At 37.4% G+C, this 23,815-nt stretch overlaps 1 protein-coding gene across 1 annotated transcript; it reads left to right on the plus strand.

Annotated features, from left to right (window-relative positions):
• The first annotated feature begins 379 nt into the window (after positions 1 to 379).
• LOC100893459 (single-minded homolog 2) lies at positions 380 to 16,493 on the plus strand. Its single transcript, XM_030993003.1, has 8 exons — positions 380 to 562; positions 3,860 to 4,029; positions 8,994 to 9,197; positions 10,024 to 10,137; positions 10,565 to 10,755; positions 11,844 to 11,950; positions 12,442 to 12,583; positions 13,074 to 16,493. The coding sequence occupies exons 1-8, from the start codon at positions 430 to 432 to the stop codon at positions 14,440 to 14,442; spliced, it is 2,430 nt and encodes an 809-aa protein (XP_030848863.1). The 5' UTR covers positions 380 to 429; the 3' UTR covers positions 14,443 to 16,493.
• The last annotated feature ends 7,322 nt before the right edge of the window (positions 16,494 to 23,815 follow it).

The raw sequence follows: 23,815 nt of genomic DNA on the forward strand, positions 1-23,815 counted from the left end.
GTATTTGAATTTGATACACCCCTTTCTTCTACTTCACCAAATGAAATGACAGTCTCGTTGTTTCTCTTATGTTTATCTTTCAATCTTTTATCTAAGTTTTTCGTTGTTATCTCATCTTCTTCCCGCTTCCCCTCTTTCTTTCCTCTCTTTCTTTCTTTTTCTGTTTTATTCCTTCGCCTTTTCTTTCTTCTTTTTATTGTTCTTCTTCTTCGTTTTTTTTTCTGTCTCTGTCTCTGTTCCTTTCTGTTTGTTCTCTCTTTTACCCGCTAGTCCTTTCACTACAACCTTAATGTAAAAACATCAAATAATTTCTTACTTATCAAATACCCCATACCAATGTGCCGTTTTCGGGGGGGGGGGGGGAGGACATGTTTAAATGATAAAATACGAAAATCCAGAATTTCTCTGTTACAAACATGTACATTTTAAATGATGCTGAAATTTAAATTGGTAAAAATAGATTACAATCACAAACTGCAAAGGTTATTACCCTCCTTAATTACAGCACGAATTGATGGATGTGGATATGATACAGCAACCTTGTCGACCACTTCAGTCAAATGTAAATATTACTCTTCCTTTCCTTTGTTTTTACGAGATTTGTTTTGATTTGATGCAATATTAAGCAATTATATGCCGCTCTGTACCGTCATACACCCTTGTAAATCTGGGGCGTTTACTGGTTCCTTAGTATTAAGGGGGATGGGGGGGGGGGGTGGGGAGAGATGGACATCGTTTTTATATGAAAATATGCAGTGCCTAACGTGGACATGGCTACCAAGTATTCAAGTATTCAATATTCACGTATTTGTAAGGACAGAAATCTTCTTTCTATTTCATCTACGTGTTTACAAGATTGATAAGCCGAGTGTTGTACTGCAATGTATATTGGAAATGCATGTACACATATTACCCAGAGAATCTAATACCGCAAGACTTACCTACACTCAATATTATATTTTGAAACTAATATCATCTATTTTATCTATATGATCAACGTGAAACCCATTCTAAAATCACATGTAGGAAGCGACGATACAAAAACTTAAGCTCTTATCGTGTTTTATTTTGCAATATCATACTGATCGAGAGGTGGGGGAACGGATATCCAATGTCCCCTTTCTCACGTGTCTGACTCCAATGCCTTATCATTTTCATAATGATTAGCGATTACCTCGATAAAAGTCATGACGATAGACATCCACTCGGGATTAAAAAGTGACAATAATCACATTAATTGAAAATAATCAGGCCACAAAACTGCACCAATTATGTGCTAAAAAAAGAAGGTCAGATATAATTATCGCCTCCATTCCGGAGCATTAATTTCATGTTTGTGTTCACCAGCACAACTCGCGGTGTTATTGTTTCTCATTTTCTGGAAAGGACAAATATATTCACTTATCGAATTATTTTACCACAAGTTAAAGCTTGTGGAGATGTATAGAATTTATAGTATGTTGCTTTTCTTACTGCAAATATCTTGCAAACACACTGTAGTTATGATATACCTAATTACAAAACAATCGAGTGCTTTAAATCATCACTATGTGTACTTTAAGAATAACACCCAAAAAATCGACATGTTTTATTCTATTCTGTTTTTCATAACTTCGTTTGTTTGTTTTATTTCAATACGGTATAAAAAAAAACCTACCTTCAGCCACAAAAGAAGACAGCTTTACAAAAAAGAACATCAATAACAATTACATATTATCTACAAAGAAAAAAAAATGAATTACAAAAAAGATAAATCCATGTTACATACAATTGAAGAAAAAAATAAAAGAAAAAACAGGATTAACAAACAAAAAAGTTCTTCGACAAACGTTCGAGAATGGTATTTATATAATTCATGCGTGTATGTACGCTTTGACTGTTTTGGTAAACAATAATAGATTAGATCGGTTTATTTCTTTTTACTCTTCTTTTTCGAAGAAATATAAAGTGATGGGAAGGTCAAAAATTATTATATTTGTTTTTAAACAGATACTTACCTATATAGTACAGAAACTTAGTGAGATACATCTGGCTTAAAATGCATTAGTTCAAGATTGATACTAAAGTTTATTTGTAAACAATAGAATCTGTGTGCTTTTGATCGAAAAGAGGTGCGATCATTCATTTTACCTCATTCCAAAATGGCGCCTTACTCTACACCATCGGGTGTATCAGAAACCAATCACGGGCTTGCTATATTAATACTCTATTCTGAAAGGGGATTCCTTCTTGGTCGGGATAACAACAATGGCGAGCAAAGTGGGCCATTTCCCTGGGCTAAGTTTCCGGTCTTTTTCTCTGTAGGTATCATTTCTTATTTCCCATTTTAGAGTGTTGATTAATCAAAAAGCAAGGCGCAGAGAATGGGTGTTGGCAGGGTGTAGCTCCTCCCTGTAAGTAAATTAGACACTCCATTTCCACAGAAAATACTTGTAGATCAGGTTTTATTTGCGATTATTCTACTTTCCAAGGGTGTTCATTTTTGTACTGATTTTCTCTATTTCAAGTGTAATAACATTTTGGTAACATTTTGCAAAGTATTGATTATTATGATATTATTTTTTGGAAATAAAAACAAAAAAATCAATGCAATGAAATGAACTAAAATGAAATGAAATAAAACTCATCGAATAACTCTCATCGTCGTCCTTAGATAGAAATAGAATATCACATCAGTATAATTATGCAAATGAGGGGATGCATTAGATGAGTACATACTTCAAAAATACAAAGAAGCAAACGAACCAAGGACACGGTGCATGTTGTGTATGTTTAATTAATTATTCTCATACGGTGTTGCTGAAAATATGTGTATGTATATCCGATACACTCTATGCACTCCACACTACATGGACTTAGTAACGTTTGTAATATGTTCATTTGAAATATAGAAATTACTCCTTATATACCCATACCTAAGATCTAGAAATTATGACGCTAAAAGTTGAGGATGATCTTATCGCATGTATCTGTATCGTCATAAGACCAACCCCCCTAAGCCCTAACCACCTTCCTATGCCCCTGATTTTTGACGCAAACCAAATATGATTTCGGGCTATCCCGGAGAAGCGATGGATGATAATATAGAGCTCCTTGAGTCGCCGCCGCAAGGAGGAGGGTTTAGTTAAGAACCCGATGGCTTCAGGGACGGATAGCTTCCCACCATCTAAACGCAAATCTCGCCATATTTAATATCACCCGTTTTTTCCTTTTCATCTTTAATTGAAAGAAAATGGGCTTCAAAAGTACACGTTCTATCATCGGCGCGAGAAAAAGTGCATTAACAGGTTCCTCTCCTATTACGTTGTTATCACAATAATCATTTCATATTCTATTGTGACTAACTGTTTCATTTGTTGAATTGGTGTATAAAGTAAAGAACAGTTATGTGAGACTTGTCTTGTGCTGTATATATCGAAACGACTTAATTGTTATTAATTCAATAAAGCATTTCGCAACTTTCAGGAGTCTTGTATTTATGGCGCACAATCCACAATTTTTTTTTCTCCATCTTTGGAAGATGGGAATAGTATACTGATGGGGTTTCGAGATATAAGATTAGTATTAAAAATATACTTCAATGATGTAATTGCTTACCCAGTACTCATGAAAAATCAAAATTCAATCATTCATCGATAATCAGCAGTAGCTCAACTTGACTGTTTTTATTTTCTTCCCTACGTTTGAAGGGCTTGATGGGGGCAGAAACAGAAATAACATACAAATTACTATATTATGCGTTCATTCTATTCATCAGGGATGTACGTTAAACAAACATCAAATATCATTCCATCAAAGAGTAAATATCAAATACCTGAACCCCCTGCCCCATCTCTTTATTTCTTTTCATTTCAAATAGCTGCGGGCCTCGAGTCACTCCAACCATCGTCCGATGCGGCTACAATTGAACTACCCGATGGCAGCATTATCAAGGAAGAGTTTCCCGGAGAACAGCCCATCTCTGCCGATGGCTCTCCGCTACCAACCAGTCGACTGGAAGGTCAGCTAGAGACGCAATTATCTCTGGAGGTAAGGGTGTGCCCAGGATAGATATTGTAGCATAATAATAAAGGTGTGTGTGTGCGGGGGGGGGGGGGGGGGAGTAGCCTTTTGATTTTGTTTAAACTCTCTTGGAAATGAGGTATAAACATATATCACAGAAGTATACAATTATTTTCTGATTATTACGAACCTCTTTTCTCAGCGTCTTGTCATTCTCTTAAAACGAAAATCTCCGCCAATGCATCCCCTATTTCAGAAACAATCTTGTTTGATTTTTAAAAAACTCTTTTAGGAAATGAGGTATATATATATATATATATATATATATATATATATATATATATATATACATATATATATCACTGAAGAATACAATTCCTTTTGGTTATTCCCGGAAGCTCTTTTTTCAGCGTCTTGTCATTCTCTTAAAAAATAACAAGTTGTTCTCAACTCATATTTCTAATTTGTCAAACTTAACGTTTGACATCACAATTCATATCTCTACCGTCATTATTTCTCTCGTTAATAACTTTTTTCAAAGACCCCGACACATCTTTTTCTGTAAATCTTAATTTCTAAAGTTTTCTCAGTTCCTCTCTTTATCTGCCTTTCTGTCTCTTTGCTATCAACTTTCTCTCTCTCTCTCTCTCTCTCTCTCTCTCTCTCTCTCTCTCTCTCTCTCTCTCTCTCTCTATCTCTCTCTCTCTCACCCTCTCTCCTTGTCTTCTCACCCCTTTCTACTAGATTTTCCTCGTTATTCGTCCTTATCTTTACATCTCAGATACCGAATATGGGTCAATAGTGTAACTCAGGTCTGGTCAAACTCTCAAACCTTCTTGAGCTAGCCGTCATATCTAACAGTTTGTTTAAGACGAGTCGGATGTTTTTACCAATTCTCATTCAGTTCGCGTCGAAAACACTCGAGAAAATCTCCCACAATGTACACAAGACGTCAAGGGTAGTGGCCTTTTTAACACCGTCATCGTGAATTGAGGGGGTGAGAGATAGAGAGACAGACAAAATGAGAGAAAGAGAGAGAGAGAGAGAGGGAGGGAGGAAGGGAGAGAGAGAGAGAGAGAGAGAGAGAGAGAGAGGGGGGGAGATGGAAGAGAAACGGACAGAGATACAGAGAGATAAAATGACAGAGAGAGCGACATAAGAGGACAATCATAGGAGATAGATATGTAGAGATTGATAAAGATAAAGATAATTATATAGAGAAAGAGAGAGGCAGTTATAGTTGAGGGGGAGAGATAGATAGATACAGAGATAGAGGGAGAGAGAGGAGAGAGAGAGAGAGAGAGAGAGATAGAGATAGAGAGGCAAATAGAGTGGGGAGAGACAGATGAAAAAAGGATATGCAGCTCTTTGGTTGATGTTTGCTAGATTAATCTGATAGACAAATGCCCATTTCAGACTTTGATTCTTTAAACAGGCCCGGCCGCCCACTCCCTTGTTAAAAATAAACCACACACACTCAACGTGCCTGGGTGCTGTTGATACATACACCGTATACAGACATCTTTCGATGGAAAGCAAGATAACAATCCGTGATGACAAATTCTAAAAGTATATCACCCTTTATTCATGTAACATGAGTAGAACACATGTACAACAACATGTATTCAATATTGATGACAAAACATGTAACCATAATAATAATTAAATCTACCTCATTGTATCTATCGATGGCAACTGCATGTGGCTAAGGTGAAAGGCAATTAAGATAATGTCACATAATCATCTTCTATGAGAATACAATTAGGCCTATTCTGATAGACTCAACATTGTACATATATTTCAGGATCAGACTGCCATGTCTATATGTACCTGCACATGATTTAGATTTTGCCCATACTGTAGAACCTAAAGCGGTAAAACAAACATACACATTTTTTTATTGGCATAATCTCTACCAGGTCATTGCATAATGAATTCCATATGTAACAATAAAAGAACAGTGTGTTCAAACCCTGTGGTTAAGAGAATTACGTTTACACTACATGTGCTGTACTCTTTACAGCCCTTATACAGGCTTGACATGTTTGATAAACTATGTAGCTAAGCTAGACATCTATATAATTATATATATAATTGAAAATTCATGAATGTAAAAGAGACAATTCTATTGGACTTTATACTGTCAGTTATCACACAATTGATTATGACTGTATATTTTACATTACAATATTGTATTATTTGTAAACCAAATGAACAAAACATTGACTGTAAATGAAATGAATGAACTCAGGGATGCCTGCTCATCAAAACATCCAAGCTTTTACAATGCATGACTTGCAAACACTTTAGTTTTACTTTAAATAACAAGAAAATTAAAAATGAACAGTAAAAAGACAATAAATGGCATATGCTGAGACACCTTGTATCAAAGTAAAAAAAAATCATACTCTTCTTATACATGAAATTTTATAATAAAAAAGAGGGGGGGGGGAGGGAGATAAGCTAACATTCTAAACCATGATGCAATGTTTCAATTATATCTTCGTTTTGGAGAAGAAAAAAAATGACAGAAGTGATAGTTCTTCATTTCATCCGTAATGCAATATCAAGTTCCTTCTCAGTTTGTTTAATTAAAGCATGGTTCATGAATATAATGCGTCCAGACGGCAAGAAATGATGAAGAACTGCCATAACACGGTCCCCCTTCTCAAGCACTTCAATTGGTTGACGTACTGCCTTCACATGCTCCTGCAAATTCTTCACCAACAAACGCAATTGATTCTCCACCTGCAGACGATTTTCATGTGTCTCACAAACAAGGATAAATCCTGTCTTTCCCGCTCCTAACCAGACGGCGATTTTCTCTGTCTTAAAGGGATCGCCGGCTGCTAGTCGGAACATCCCCAGCTCTGCATCTCGCATCCAGTCCTCCTGACCACTGCTTAAGCCATCACTGTAGGTTACTCGCTCCGACACTGCTTTCTGGAAGGAGAATTCTGATTGAACTTGACGCGCCACTAGTGCCATCTGTTCTTTCCGAAGTGTTCTCATTTCCGTGACATCGCCCTCGTTCTCGATTCGATGGTCGTCAACCCCGGCATCTTCCAGTCCGAATGTGCAAGAAAACAGCACCCGACATGTATCAGGAGGTAGCGTGTGGATGATGAAAGCATACACCATGTTTGTTCCCTTATTGCTCTCTGCAAAAAGTCACACTTCGTAGTCGTACGCTAAACAGCAGCGACGTCCAATCAAGGGTTTCATATAAACACTACGCAGTTCTAAATGGCACGGGACTAAACAGACAAGATCATGCAGTTCCGTGTTACCCATTCAGAAAGGAGACGGGAAGCGTAGCTATTTCATGTCACTGATAATTGTCTCAACAATTAAAATAACGGAAATAACACAAATTGCTTACGATTGGTCCTAGGAAATCTAGATTAGAACGATATTTGTAGAATAAAAGTTAAATGGTCACAAGCGGGTGAGTGGGCGTCGCCATCTTTTGTTTACGCCGTGTTTTGTCTATGGCAAGCTATTTGTAGAGGTAAATAAATATATAAAATAATAATAATTAATTAGATCATTCAAATACTTCGTTGTCGCGGAGGAAGGAGTCGGGGGGGGGGGGGGGTGAAACATTACGTTTAGCAAGAAGGAAGTGTGCTTCTAGACGATAATTGTCGGAAACGGGTCACTAGAGGAATTTTGTGTGATGTTTTCTTGTTACAGATTTCCCTCATATCTCGTTGTGTATTGTATTTCGTCGACATTTTAAATAAAAATGGGATTCCCGTGTCGGCACCCGGTCAAGATATTAATTTCTCCGGATTGCCAAATTAATATGGTTGTGATGTCATTCTAAGGTCTGATCTTTGTAGAAAGCTAAGAAGCTACACGTGCAATTAAGAACCGTAAATAGCGATTTTATACATTCTTGATTGGGGTATTACCGGAGCACATTATCGAATTTCGGCATTTTATTGTCATGATTGTGCACAAGAAGTAACCGTATTTGAACTCGGTGCTGGAGTCAATAAGTTGGAGCTTTCCCAGCGTGTTTTTACTTTCTTTTTCTTTTTAGTATGCTGACAGATTTTTGGGGCGGTTTATTAGATCAGTATTCCCTTTGTATTAAGTAATGATGATTAAACAGTCTCGTCCCATGCAGTACGAGTTTCCTTTTCCACTCCACTTTTTTTCTCTCTCTCTAGCTCTCTCTTTCTTTCTTTTATCCCCCTTCCATTCTCTGTCTCCCTTTCCTTCTCTCTCTTTCTCTTTCCTTCTTTCTCTTTTTCTTTCCTTCTCTCGATCTCTGTCTCTTTCCTTCTCTCGATCTCTGTCTCTTTCCTTCTCTCTCTTTCTCTTTCCTTCTCTCTATCTCTCTTTCCTGTTCTCTCTTTCTATTTCCTTCTCTCTCTTTCTCTTTCCTTCTCTCGATCTCTGTCTTTTTCCTTTTCTGTCTTTCTCCCTCTCTCTCTTCGTCTTTATCTCTCATTTTCCGATTTCTTTATGTTTTAAAGTTTCTAAAATATTATTGATCATTATCTATCATGATAAATAGGCCTATTTTACCAGCCTCTTTAGATTTTTGCACAATCTTTTTGTAACCTGTCTCGGTGGTGATTTAGTGATGACGATGATGTCAAAACAAAAGTCTATCCAAAAATCTTATAAACTTATTCCTATTTCAGTGATTTTGTTAGGTCAAGTTACCGACAAATGAATAGGGAATTAAAGGCAGAGTATTCTACTAACACTTCTTCAGATTACTATACTGCTACCTGCTGCTCACAATGTCTCGATGTGTCGACAGTTACAATTTAAAGCGCTTAGAAACTCAGAATTAAGCGCTATAAAAATGTGACTATGAGTATTATTGATTGATTGATTGAGAGAGCATATAGCTCTCATTTATTTCTTCTAATATGTACACTTAAAAAAAAAACAGTATGTCATGCATAATTGCTAATAATTATGAAGTTAAAAGGTAATTTTCCATTTGTGATATTTTTCTCTCTTTTTAGGCACTCGACGGGTTCCTCCTCGTCATCACGGTGGATGGAACAATCCTCTACGCTACAGACAACATGTCGAGTCACCTTGGCTTTCATCACGTCGACCTCGTGCACCGGTGCATATACGGGATCGTTCATCCTGACGACCACCAGGAACTGCGCGTCATTCTGGAGGAAACCTTGGGTGTATCACACCAGAGACAATCCATGCAGGTAGGTTCCACACACGCCAACTCTCATCATGAGAAAATCGTTATATTGTAATAAAATAAAAACTCCTACTAGCCTAAAGTTGTGCACAGTGAAATAAATTGCTATAGAAAAAAAGAAGGGGAGGAGGAGGGGGAAGAAGAAAAAAATACATTGGACGCGAAGGAAGAAAAGAAAATTGGGAGAAGGAAGAAGAAATGGCAGAAAAAGAAGGAGGGGAATGGGTAGGAAGAGGAAGAGGGAAAAAAGAAGAAAAAGAAGATTGGGTTTATCACATCAGAGGCAATTCATGCAGTTAGGTCATTATCATTGAAACTTTTTTGAGTATAGAAGTAATAAAATAACCTCAAAAGTCCATAGCTGTTATTTATTTTCTTAACCTTAAATCCTGGTTGTATAGTGACTGCACGGATCGATAGCAGTGGATGTTGTAAGTTCAATTTACTCTTGGTTTAAGGATCTGTTTTCAGACTTGAGTGTATTTCGCATACAGATCGTGCAACTAACGCCAAAATCTGATAAAGAAATAGTAATTTGAAGTAATGATTATGGGGGACTTTGTGAAGACAAATTTTTGATAGAAATTGTACAAATAATTCTCTGTGATCTTTGTGATCTTTAGCACTATCGGTTTTAACTCTCGTTGAAAGTAGTCTTACAACATTTACAGTATGAACACTAATGACGTTACCTGGTTCTTCAGTCTATATTGTGATTAAGGATAATGAAAATGAAGACAGAATCTAAAAACTTTTGTTCTAAGACAGTATATTCTCTAGGCGTGAAAACGAGTTTTTTGAAACAAGACAATTTAATGTTTATATTACAGGGTGCTATGTCGGGAGCTGAGACCACAATGCCCTTGAGGGGTGCCGGTGCAAGCCGCGAGATTTCATTTCTCTGCAGAATGAAATGTTTCAACGGCACAAACACTGGCTTCGTGGTAAGATTCTCAACTTGTTAATAAAGAATACGTTATTGGTTTAGTCAGCCATTATTTTTTAAATATAATGTTTCTGTCAACTCTTGGATATTATAATGTTTTTGTGTTATCTTTTGAATACATAATATTTCTTGTTATAAAGAGAAGAAAGGTTTGAATAGAAATGAACTAGAAAGAGAAATTTGAATAAAAGGATTTGACTGTTGGTTGACTTTTTTGAGTTTATATGCTATGGTAATATTAATAACTATGATGAACAAAGCAATTACATGGGAATGAAGAATCAAACTAAAGATGGATTAAAACGAAAAGACGAGAATAAGAAAGAAAGCCTAGACACCGTTGTTCTTTATAATGAAAACGTATTAGATGTACAATGATCCCATTTTCACCTGATCTCTTTAATTCATTTTGTTTTATTTTATAGAAAATGCAATGTACTGGGACGATGAAGTCGCTGCCCGACGCGCAGCGGGTTGGCCACGCTCCTCATCAGGTACTGTTTGCCGCCTTTCGTCCTTTCATCCTCCTCTCGGCAGATACGGACATAGAATCAAAGCCGGGTACATTCTGGACAACACATGACCTCGATCTCAACGTCGCCTCCGTCGAGAACAGGTATATAGTCCTCACTGTCAATGCTCCTTTATATTTATCTAAAATATGTTGTACGAAAACATTATTATTATTATTATCACGATTTTTAATATTATTTTTCTTATGATTATTATTACGCAGTCAAACATCATTAAAATGACGCACCGTGGGCAATAGTCCTACGATTGCTTCATGCACACGTACCTTTAATTGATTCTTAATTCTGACGTATTATTCTGCAATCTACCTCAGTCGGCAGCTTCATTTAGACCTCATCATAATTAGAGACATTAAAACCCTATATATCTTGGCGCAATTGATTTTCAAAACGTACGATTTAATGAATTCACTTGTTATTAACAATAAACTAACAATCATTACAGCAATCGTTTTTCATACAAAAAATACGACCTCTCATCCCGGTGGGAGTCGATAAGCCAACGCCAAAAAAAAATCTCCAAAGAAATAAGATTCGATTGGAATATAATCTTATACAAATGATGAACAATGTATTCAATGATGCACTAAAGATTAGATGCACGAGTTTGAAATTGCATTGTTCAAGATTCATTGTAGAACAGATTTTAATTACCGTCGGACCCGCCCAAGGTCTATCAAGTCAAAGGCCTTATCTTGTATCTTGTTAAAAGTAGATGTAATACAAAAATAATTCGTGATCAAAATACAATATTCTTTCCTCGGCTGCTAACGACGTTCGGAGACAAAGTGGACAAAGAAAGATTTTTCTTTTTGAAATAATATTTTGATCGATAACTGCTGTGGTCTTAGATATGTATTGTTTAAGTGTTCTTGAGAAGATAAATAAATATCTTTCTTTTTGTTGTTGTTAAGAGGGCACGATACACCTTCTTACTTTTAACGCAGCCTTTTAAAAACTGCATCCTGACTACTATCTTAACTTTACCTTTAATTAAAAGCAAATCTCATGTCAACCTTTCTTCTTTTCCTTGGGATGCATGACTACTCAGTTTGGTATTGTCATCTTTCAGGCTTTCAGCTCAATTATTGTTAATACAATATCAATAAACTGGCGTATTTTTTGCAATATCTTCATGGTCTTATATTATTTTATTTCCTTTATTTACCAGGTATTGTGAGATTACTGGTATAGACTCCTCACATCTGGAAGGCAAATCTTTGTATCATCTTATTCATCCTGACGATCTGCTAGCCGTCTATGTCTGCCATAAAACATGTAAGTATTATCTTTATTCAAGGTAAAATTTTGATATTAATATATTTTTTTGTGGAAAGCAGTACGATCTTTTTTTATTATATGGGTGGTGGCATCTGTAAAGGATTTCTTTTAAATAACTTCAAATGATAAAAAATGATAACTGATATTTTTTAATACCACCTTTCCTGTTGTAAAGCTCTTTACAGCGCATTATTGCCCTGTCCTATGATTCACTTTCAATTCTGCAGCAAAATCTTTAACTCTGCTATTAAATCTTAGGCCTATATATTTATTTGGAAAAATGAATATTAGAAATGAAAACAGCTAACATTCATACATGCTTCACATGAGTGGACAGGGACGACAGTGGTTATCAATAGAATGTGGTTATCAAAAGTGAACATCATTTTATCTCAAACTCTAACTCACTCTGTCATTCTCTTTTTCTCTCTCTCTCTCGCCTTGCCCCCCCCCCCATCTTTCGGTTCCTTTCGTTTCTCTCCATGTAGTGATAGACACGGATGAGGTCCATACGATGTTCTTTCGCCTAATGCGTCTGGATGGCACCTGGCAATGGCTCCACACTAGAGGGCATGCGGTCACCAAGAATGGCCGAAAGAATTCTCTTGTCTTCGCTCACAGTCCAGTGAGGTAAGAAAGAACAGAGTGCTTTCATATTATGTTGTATGGAGTCTATGGACAACACAGTCTCTGAGTTGTATATGATCTTTAAAAGAAACCCCAAGCAAAACCTCTCACTTGCTGCACCTCAACAGTACGACAATACACCTGACGGTGGCCTGTACTGCAACTGAAGAAGAAGAAGAAGAAGAAGAAGAAGAAGAAGAAGAAGAAGAAGAAGAAGAAGAAGAAGAAGAAGAAGAAAAAAAAGAAGAAAAAAGAAGAAGAAGAAGCAGAAGAAGAATAGGAGAAGAAGCAGAAGACAAACATTGGAACTGTATTTTCAAAAAATATTTATATCTGTCGTTTCTTAAAATAACTTCTTTACAATTTAAACATCCGGCTTCTGCCGAAGGGAATGGCTACATGTAAAAGACTCCTCTACCTGAGCGTAATATATTGACCAAAATGTAGGCGTTGTGTGTGGAGGCTTCAAGTTTCTTTTTAATCTATATTTCAGAGAGGAAGACATACAGTTACTGCGCCAAGAATCTACATCCAGGAATCGTTACGGACAGGAGGACCTTTTGAAGATGTTCATGACAACGCAGTCGACGGATCAATCTGACCAACTCAGTGCAGGACCGTCAAGCAGTAGCAGTACGAGTACGAGCAACATGGACAGTGTGCCACGGAGGAGATGGATGAGCAACGACACATACGTAGTAGCGAGTCAGACAGGCCCAAAGCTCAAAGACGACTACTCTGTGTCGTTGCACAGTCCACATGGCACTTGTCCTTCAACGTTTCATCAGTCATCGGATAATCAGGGTCAGGACAACCCTGAGCATGGAGTGTTTTCAGCCAAGAGGAAGATTCAAGAAGATGCCATGAATGAAGATCATGGATTCCAAATGAGTGTTGGGACAATGCCACAGACGGACATTCCATACGCCATGGCAAGTAGTTACTACAGCCCACCGCAGTTGGGGTATGGAGATCCATCATTGTACGGCGGGTTTGAGCACCAGCCGTTGTCGATGTACCAGATGGTTGCGCACCTTCCTCCTGAGATGTACGATGCTGATTCGTATCGGAAGCACGCCATGCGTATCAGTGCAGAGATGCAGCAAGAGGACTTTCTCATCGCTTCACATGGAGGCTTCGGCTCCCAATATCACCTGCCACCAACACCACAAACATCGCCACCATCTGCCTACCCTGGAGAATCTTCCTACCACGTGCAGTACATGCCTAGCGAGCCCATGTGTGGGGTGACGGCGCCACCGTCACCGCCACCGTCGCCAATTGCGTCAGGTTACCAGGGGACAACATCAACCCCTTTGACAACAGCTAGCACCACGTCTGGTGATTGTAGCAAAAGTGGCTACGCGATGGACTGTTGCACAGGACATGTTCCTTCAAGGACAGAGTATTGTGCGTCGTATATAGTCAATGGTGCAGTACAGGTCAAGCTTGTCAGTGGTGCACAGACGGGTAACCATCCTTACACCGACTACGAGTCATCGTATTTGCCGTCGTCGTCTGCAGCGTACTCGCGGAGAGACCTCTACGACCAATGCGACAAGAAACCGTTCCAGCATTATCAGGACAAGTCCGTCTTGTCCGATTGGGAATCAGCTGTCCGTGGGTCCAGTGACTATACTGTCGGTGGGTCAAATCCTAGCTACCTTCAGAAGACATTCCTGCCATGTCCATTGGCCAGCACGAAGTCCGGTTGCTTGGCGCAGAAAACTTTCCGCCTGGATGATGCCGATTTTAAAAGCAGAGCAGCTGCCCTGTTGCACCAGGGAGCTCTCTCGGAACTGCCCCCTATTGGTAGTTTTCTCGATTTTCTCAATGAGGAACTTAATGCTTTACAGTCATAAAATGTCAACTAAAATGTATTCATTAGGATTAAAAATTATTTATCATAATTATTCTTTACACTTTGTTGTTTGGTTGATTTTTTACTAAATCAGTTTAATGATGCACTAAATGCACTGTCAAGTGTCTCCAAATTTACCACAAAATTGTTACTAAAATGACGATATTCTTAATTACTTCGTTGGCAGAAATAATAATGTAACACGGGCTGTTGGCAATTACATATGGGTGTAGGCAATTTTGCTCTTTAAGATTGCCATTTATCTTTTAATTTGATATGAAACGTCATTGTTGTTACAAAGATAAGTGTTACAAAGATAAGCTATATGCGCATAAAAAAAATGTTTCCTTGGAGCTGGTCACAAATTTAGGTCTCATGCTCAAAAATGCTAAAAACGTCCTAACAAGGATATTAATATCAATATCAAGTTCTGGCAAGAGTTAACAAAATGACATTTTTATGCCACGCCGAAACAACCATTAAAGAAATAATAACATATTTTGTCTCAAACTTTTAATGGTTGCAAATGTATTGGACATGGCGGAGTATATCATGATTTATCTTTCCATCTCTTACATAATTATAAATTAACAAAATTGCTTAAAATATGGAAACAACCGTGCAATATATTTGTGGCCATTGCAAAGTGTGCAACAAAACAGCAATCTCTTCAACCACCATTCTGAACATGAGTGATTATTTAACAAATAATTAAGCTTTACGCCACCAAAAATGTACGATAATAAAGATTTAAAAAAGGCAAAATGAAGTCAATTTAAACCATGCTGTCTTTCCTTTGCAATGTATTTGCTTGAGGAGTACGAAAACGTAATGAAATATTGAATCATAAAATTGCAGACAATCATTAGTATGTTGGTTTAGCTAGCTATAGTGAAATAGCTCGGAAATGTTTTTTAATTTTTCTATTTAATTTTATTGGGTGACATAATGTCAAAATAACGTAATACACATTCTTGTGTATTCTTGACAAGTGGAATTTTCGTAAAAACCTTTTAATTTATTATTTTCTGTCATTTCGAGTATCACAGTATATTTCATACTCATCTGAAGGTACTCTACTTATGAATTGTTGAGGTATAGCTTAAAGTTAAATTTGATATATGTTTTTCTTTTATTTGATTAAGCCAGAGTGAGCGTAATATCTGCTTTACCACGGCCTATGCTTCATTGTAGTACAACATTTGGGAATTGCTAGCAGAAAACACGATTTTTGTCCTTGTTTATCCCTTTACTATATAGCCTATTTTCATAGGTGCGCTTTTAACATTACCATTTCATCATTTAGAGACTATTTAGAAACTTGAGTATTTGATATGTATATATACTAGCTCTCATTCTGTATAAATAGATCTCAGTTTTAAAACACTTCTTTTGTACGATTCATTATACTGTATGTATATATCTATAACTTGCACTCGAGACATTGCCAAAATACCATTTGCCAAATTTGAACAAGTTTTATTTTGTAACATATTTAAATGTAGTAACTATTATCATACGGTAGGAGGAAGATTGCTCATATTGATGCCATTTAGTGTAAGTGCGTGGAATGCTGCTCTGAATGAAAACGTTGAAAGAAAAAAAAAATCAAAATGGGACTATGCTCTATTGATTTCAACTACAATTTTTAATGGGCATTGGGATTATGTTAGGGTTGGGGTGACGAAAGTTTATGTCTGGCCTATATACATAACCAGGTATCCCAACCTCTGACGTGCATACAATGCGGGGGAAAATACGTTAGCATCAAAAGGGCCGAACATGCCCCGGACCAATTTGATGTAATTAACACTGGACACAAATTAGCATGCATGCTGCTATGAGAATGAATATTGTTCGGGATATTAGCTCGTTTGGATATTCCACAGGCAGCATTCCATAGGAGGTTCACTTAGTAGAGGAATTAATGGCCCTCAAAATGTAGACCAGTACTTTATAACAGACTTTAGAGCTGAAATCATATTGATGAATTAGGGTATATTTATTTGTACATTCTTCGATAAATAAAAATCTAGATAAAAATACTGTGCCTATTTTGCGTTTGGTTGTGTTTAGCCATGTGATCTTGTTTTGTTTTGTTGACACGTTTAAAAATATTCATATAAACCATTTAGAAATCAAGACAATTCTGGAACATTTATATATTTTTAAAGCCAATTAGACCGGCCATGGTAGATATGAGGAGAAAGAGTGTTGATTAGTGAATGGCAAAAAGAGGGGATATAGAGAGAGAGAGAGAGAGAGAGAGAGAGAGAGAGAGAGAGAGAGAGAAGAGAATCAACAATAGAGTAAATATAAAGGTGGTCAATTTATGAATTTCAGTCCTAGTGAAAACGAGGTAAATATAACTATATAATATTTTCTACTGTGCTTTAAATGAAAAAGGCCTAGTGACGCTTTTCAATTCATTCTCTTATAAAGTAACCGGTTTTAGTAAAGTAAAGTGACCAGTCCTTCCAATATTGCCCGCATATTTTAGGTGCATTGCTGACTTACATACCTATGTTTATCAAAGTGATTTGATTTCGAAGTACCTAAATAGATTTAACGATATCATTCAAAATAATCCGTTTGAGAATATTATATGATATCTAGAGTTATCCAACTACTCAGGTTGTAGAAATGACATCAAAATATTTAACCTGCATGTGTTCTTTTTAATATTCATACGTTGCGCTGCACCTGACAAACTAAACTTTTGCTGCGCGCGCAACCTTACCATTGTTGACGTAGAGGCAAGCGCACATCATGATTAACAATACGCATGCGCGTATCTCTGGTAACCACTAGCCCTGCCCATACAATTTTATGACACTCTAAATTCACATTTCTTGCGCACATAGCTTTCGGAGAGTTATTGAGCGATTTTCGCAAATTCTTTCGAAACCTTTTGGCAATTTTCAAAATGGGTTCTGCTAAATCCAGACCCCGATTTTTGTCTTTCGAGGAGGAAGTTGAAGATCATTCTGAGACCCCTGAGACCTGCTGTTGGGCAGGAATCAGAAAATTGTTCTCCAAGAGCAAGAAGGTAAGGGCAGATAATGTTTGCAAAGTCCCATTTTTTCCGTTTCTTACCCAATCTGCAGTGGCGTATCCAGCATAAAATGGGGCTTGCGTATGAAGATCCAGAAAAAACATAATAAAAACCTTCCCCCCCCCCCCATACTTCAGTTCCTTGGCAGGATTTGCCCCATATATTTTATCGAAGATTTATTAAGATTCACCACTGATAGTTGATATGCCATGTCCTTTGTCAAAGGTGTATACATTCATAGGTTGAATTCAATCTGCAACTAGGTGTTTGTCGAAGAAAACACATATTTAGCGAATAATAAATGCGACTGGCGATATATAATATATACAAAATTGTTGGAAGTTTAGAGAATGAACTTTCAATTAGATACAAATTCTGTTAATTAAATATAACCACTTATTTAAGCCATAATCGTGTGATACTGTTCATTCTTGTCTTAGATATAGTCTGCCGTGAATTACATTATTTAGGGGATAAAGCAAGATAAACAAATTGATAAAACTTCAATGGTTGATTCCAACAATTTTGAAATAATTAAAGTACTTTCAATCTATTATTAATTTTGTTTAGCTATTGTATTATAGTTGCACATAATGGGGATGAAATGAACAGCGATGACAACTGTTCTTTAAATTGACAGGTTAGACCCGTTTATACAGCATTAAATGCTCAGATAGCTAAATCCGTATAGCAAGCTTTAATTATTGAAATGAATCGAATTGAGACTTTAAGCTGTCACATCTTGAATTTACAAATAAAACTGCAACATATAAAATACGTCCTAAGCACAATTTAATATACTCAAATATGAAATTAAGACATGCAGTATTCAAATTGATATGACAAAAGGAATAAAAAGAAAGAAGAAAAAGAAGAAAAATAAGGAGGAGAAAAAAGAAAAAAAAAGGGGAAAAAAAAAGAATGAAAGAATACGAAAATATGGTTGATAGTAATAAATGTTTACAAACGATGTTCATAAATAAAATTGAGTTTACAATTAGAAATTTAGTAATGAAACTGTTCATGACCAGTTTAACATTATATAAATAACTTTTTGATTAATGCAATCGCCTTGCATTGTCACTAAACATTAACATTTCTAATTACGTAGTATAATTAGAGAGACAGGCTGCTATATTATAATCATAAATATACGTATTGTTAAGAACAATTGTTCTATGCAAGTATTTTAGATTGATAGGACATAAGTTAGGAAGTACATATAAAAGTTTATACTTTGAAGGTTCAGTAAAAAAAAAAAAAAAAAATCATGCCTTGGTTGACCAAACAAACAGAGACCCCCCCCCTCCCCCCCCCAAAAAAAATACAATCTGTACAGCTGATTCCACCAATTTAGAAGAATCGAACTAGCTCCAATCTCAAAATCAAGATATATCATTATATCATGCTACAATATGCAATATCATATAATATATTTGTTTATGGTAAACTACAACAGCCAAATTCGATGGCATTGCACGTGATGGAGGACGATATGGACAGTGATGACGACAGCGATGACGTTATCCTTGTCAATGACCCCAGCGAGACATCTGCTACTTCGATCCACTCAGCCACTGGCGTCGAGCCATGGGCACTTCAGACATCTTGGTCTGCCCCTGCTGTACTTGGCCAAGATCGCCACCAGGCCATGATGCCAGCAGCACCGAGCAAGGTCGAGGAAGAGCTACCCTCTACGTCCTATCCGAAGGACGTGAGGGTTTCTTCTCAGTACTTCCTGTCCTACCGTTAGTTGCGCGGTCTAAAATTACTCCTTAACAACTGTGGCTTTGAAGGTTTCATCTTTTATTTTAAATATTTATTTAAACAACACTCTATTTATTATAAATTGGTTTCCATACCAAATAGTCTTGTTTCTGCACTTAATTGAAAAAAAAACCATGATATTGATGATGTGTGAATGAAATCAAACATATTTTTCGTAAGGAATATTATGGATTTTCCTTATGCATTCATTGTGCTGTTTTTGCATTAAAAAAACAAGAGACATTACTTACAGTCTGAACGGTTAAGAATAGTATTTAAGTCAAAATTTGTGATATTAAGTTTCGAAAAAAGGTAAGATGAAGGAGAAGCAGAAAAAGGAGAAAGAAGAAATAATAAATAAGAGATAAGAAATTCTTAATCTTTGAGAGGAGAAAATAGATTCACATACGTATTAGAAATCGGTATGTTAAGTCTTGCTCACGTCCCTCACGATAGATCGTTTCATCAATGACGAGGAGAACGATGACGAGTCGGTGACATCCGATGTCGAGTACGGGAACGAAGATGGTGACAATGCCGATGTCGAATCCAACGCTGATGACGACAAGGCTTCAGGTCCTGGCCTTGTGTATTCTGAGGATGAATGTAAGTAATCATAAGAACAAAAACAAGTGAAGGGGCAATCGAGAATAATCAACTTCAATTATGTTGAGTAAGAAAATTCAATAAAAGAGAATTTGTTTTCGGGAGATATTTAGAATTAGGACCGTACATGGAATAGATAGAACAAAGATAAACCAAGGAAAGAGAGGATAGAGAAATAGATAAAGGAATATAAATTTGTTTAATTGAGATTTACGAGAGAGAGAAAGAGAGAGAGAGAGAGAGAGAGAGAGAGAGAGAGAGAGAGGGGGGGGGGGTTGTAGTGGGATAGGGGAAATATTAATTTGATGCCTGTGGGTCTTTATACAAATAATCTTTCTTGATGAGCTAGCAATATCTTTAAAACAATTTTGCATGTCTCTTTGTCAAATCTATATTGTGTGGTTGTATTCATTATTTTCCATACCAAGACACCGACGACGATTGCAGTGTTGATCAGGAGGCCGAGCGCGAGATCAAGTATGCAATCGAAGAGTCCAGTGAGGATGACACCAGCTCACAGACTGACCAGACTATGATGGTCAAGAAGTGTGACATTGTCCATATCACCAAGGTCAAGAGTTTGGATCAGACGGGTGAGCTTTGTGTTGTTGTTGTTGTTATATTTCATTTTTTTACAAATACGTGTATAATTTCTACAATATATTGATTATAAATCATAACATGATATTACTTTGAGGTTTATCCAATGACACCTGTAAATGTGAAGGTTTGCATACTCACAACTTTTCTCCAGTCCCCCTCTCTCCATCTCTATCTCTCTCTCACACACAACAACATTTTGACCCTTTTTACAAGTTTTGAGATTTTCACCGTCCAAATCCCTGCAACGCCCTTTAATATATATTTTTAAATTTCTCACTGAAAATAGAGGAGGGTAGCAGCAGCTACCTGTCCAGCAGCTCCTCAGACAATGACGTCACCAGTGACGACGAGGCAACGTCACAGATTGGTGAAGTTTGTGTCGTTGAGATCGAGACCATGTTTTTGATCTCCCTGATCTGGACCTTGATCCGCAACCCCTTAGTATATGGCGTCTACCGGACCGGGCTCCACTTCGTCCAGAATCTCGGGATTGGGGAAGGTGAGGGTGAGATGGACGTCGACGAGGAGAGAGCCGTGGTCGTCCATGGAGAGACAAGATATCGTACCCCAAAGGTTTGTCCATGATAAATTTAATAATGATAATAATAATAATGATAATAGTCATGATAATTATTGCTAGTAATGATAATAATTAATGATGATTATGATATTAATAATTATACCATTAATAATAACAATAATAATAATAACAATAATAATAATAACAATTACAATAACAACGATTATCAAATACAAGTATACTACTTTCCTAAAGCTACCATCTCATTCAGTCGATGATTTCAAATTTATTTTCTCAATCAGGCAACCCAGAAAGATATCCTGACTTCACATTTAATATCTGGGCTTATGTTCGCAACGCTTGCGATAGCGTCTTCCAGACCGGGCCCCAGTTCGTCCAGAATATCGAGATTGGGGAGGATGGGGGTGAGATGGACGCCGCCCATGAGGAGTGCACCATTGTCGGTAGTGAAGACACAGGAGATCGCACTCCCCTTAGGTTGGTAGAAAGCAGTGGCTAATGATTAAAAAAAATAGTTTGGTGCAGAAAGAAAAACAATGAGTTATATTTTACAAAAAAGTAAAGAAAAAACCCGGAAAATTGTGTCATTTCAGCAAAATTTGTAAATCATTGGTATCGAATTAGAAATAAACCACGTTTAATTTTTTATTTATTTATTTATTTTATTATTATTATTATTATTATTATTATTATTATTATTATCATTTTTTTTTTTTTTTGGGGGGGGGGGGGACAGTACGCCGTTGCTTGTAAGAATCAGAAGCATAAAGAAAGAAAATTGAAGGGTTTATTTATCAGTAGTCTAATACAGAAAGATTCGTTATGTATCACAAAATAAGGCGAACAGTCAAAGGAACGAATACAAAACATCAATCAAAGAAAGAACCATAACAACAACAAATTAAAAACTGACCCCCCCCCCAAAAAAAAAAAAAAAAAAAAAATGTTTCCTTTAAATTAGGGGCAGAAAAAAAATAATATGACTTTTGTTATACAAATAACCAGATATGATAGTATATAAATAATAGAATCATCGGGCCGATGAAGATTTAAAAGATTTATTTTATCATACCTTCAGGTATAGTCAATGATTTCATTTTTTAAAAAAATCAGGTTGCGCTGAGAGACAGTCAGGATCTACATCTTATCTCTGGGCCGTCATCAACAACATCTGCTTAAGCGTCTCTCTGTTCATCTACGACACCTTGAAGGAGGGGAAAGAGAAGGGAGAGGAGGTGGAAGAAGAGGAGGAGTTGGAAGAAGAGGAGGAAGAGGAGGAGGTGGAAGAAGAGGAGGAAGAGGAGGAGAAGGAAGAGGAGGAGAAAGAGGAGGAGGAGGAGGAAGAGGAGGAGGAGGACGAGGAGGAGGAAGAGGAAGAGGAGGAAGAGGAGGAGGAGAGGGAAAAGGAGGAGAGGAGGAGGAGGAAGGGGAGGAGGAGGAAGAGGAAGAAGAGGAGGAGGAGGAGAGGAAGGGGAGGAAGAGGAGGAGGAGGAAGAGGAAGAAGAGGAGGAAGAGGAAGAGGGGGAAGAGGAGGAAGAGGCGGAAGAGGCGGAAGAGGAGGAGGAAGAAGAGGAAGAGGAGGAAGAGGAAGAGGAAGAGGAGGAAGAGGAAGAGGACGAGGAGGAGGAAAAGGAGGAGGAGGAGGAGGAGGAAAAGGAGGAGGAGGAGGAGGAAGAGGAGGAGGAGGAGGAGGAGAAGATGAGGAGGAGGAGGAGGAAGAAGAGGAGGAGAAGGAAGAGGAGGAGGAGGAGGAAGAAGAGGAGGAGGCGTATATATGGAAAAGACGGGCTTCGACGAGCATGGAGCAGCCACTGGGAAAACAGGGACGAGGAGGAATGAGATGGAGATACAACCACATCAAGAAGCTGTTTTGTTGCTCTGGTGAAAACAAAGATGCGGCAAAGATGTAAGCCAATCATCGGTGAGCATTACCCCCCCCCTCCCCCCCCCCCCCCCCCCCCCCGCCCCCGCCCCACTTTGATTGGTCATCATGATGGGTTTAAATCCTTTCAGATGTGAATAGTTAATAAAGTGGTTGGCAATATGGTTTAAGTTAAGAAATTCCATAGGCTAGTCTTTGCAGGTTGTTCTTTTCGTTGTCAACACATTATTGTTCTAAATATTCTATAATCATTCCAATAAAGAAATAAAATGAAATATAATCAAAATTGATCTCAATGATAAAGCTCTACATTATTAGGCTTATATAATAATTGTCAGCCTCACTGCTGCAGCAGTAATATGTGCATTGAGCACCGTCTTTGTAGCATGCCACACAGCTTAGAAGAACTACAAACATGATCACTGAAAACAAGTTCTAGTGAATTACCCTACTCTGCATTGTCATGTCATTTAAACAGCAGCATAAGCGAGCGGCCATCTTCACCAGCCGAGCCTCCTGCAAATCGGCTACATGACAGCAATGTGTAACATCCAAGCCTCGACAATAAGCATGAATAAACCTGGATGCATCTCAAGTTTATTCCTTGGTAATAAACGCGGTGATTGGGATCATAATGATGGTGGTTTGTTGCATCGGCGGAATCTAGGGGAGGAAACCGTTTCCGCCCTATTTTCATTGTGAGTATTTTCTAGCTCCTTCTATAAAAAGTCCTAAAATAATGCAAAACTTTGTTCGTCTTTGCTCTTTATAATGTGCATGTGACATTTTAACCTTCGTATATTCACTTGTTTTTCTTTCTCAATTGTTTTACCATTACAGGAAACTATTAAAGCAACATCAGCAACATAATGCATGTAGATCCAGCATAATCATCACTGCGTGCTTCTCAGCATCAATCT

The sequence above is a fragment of the Strongylocentrotus purpuratus genome, unplaced genomic scaffold, assembly GCF_000002235.5.
Source record: "Strongylocentrotus purpuratus isolate Spur 01 unplaced genomic scaffold, Spur_5.0 spur5_contig_847, whole genome shotgun sequence".
Classification (NCBI taxonomy): domain Eukaryota; kingdom Metazoa; phylum Echinodermata; class Echinoidea; order Camarodonta; family Strongylocentrotidae; genus Strongylocentrotus; species Strongylocentrotus purpuratus.

What these genes read in the sequence shown, in the direction of transcription:
- LOC100893459 (XM_030993003.1), top strand. Translation starts at nt 430, where the DNA reads ATGATGCTGAAATTTAAATTGGTAAAAATAGATTACAATCACAAACTG. An exon ending in GTCGACCACTTCAGTCAAAT is followed by an intron (nt 563 to 3,859) that starts GTAAATATTACT and finishes CATTTCAAATAG; the next exon opens with CTGCGGGCCTCGAGTCACTC. An exon ending in GTCGCCTCCGTCGAGAACAG is followed by an intron (nt 10,756 to 11,843) that starts GTATATAGTCCT and finishes TTTATTTACCAG; the next exon opens with GTATTGTGAGATTACTGGTA.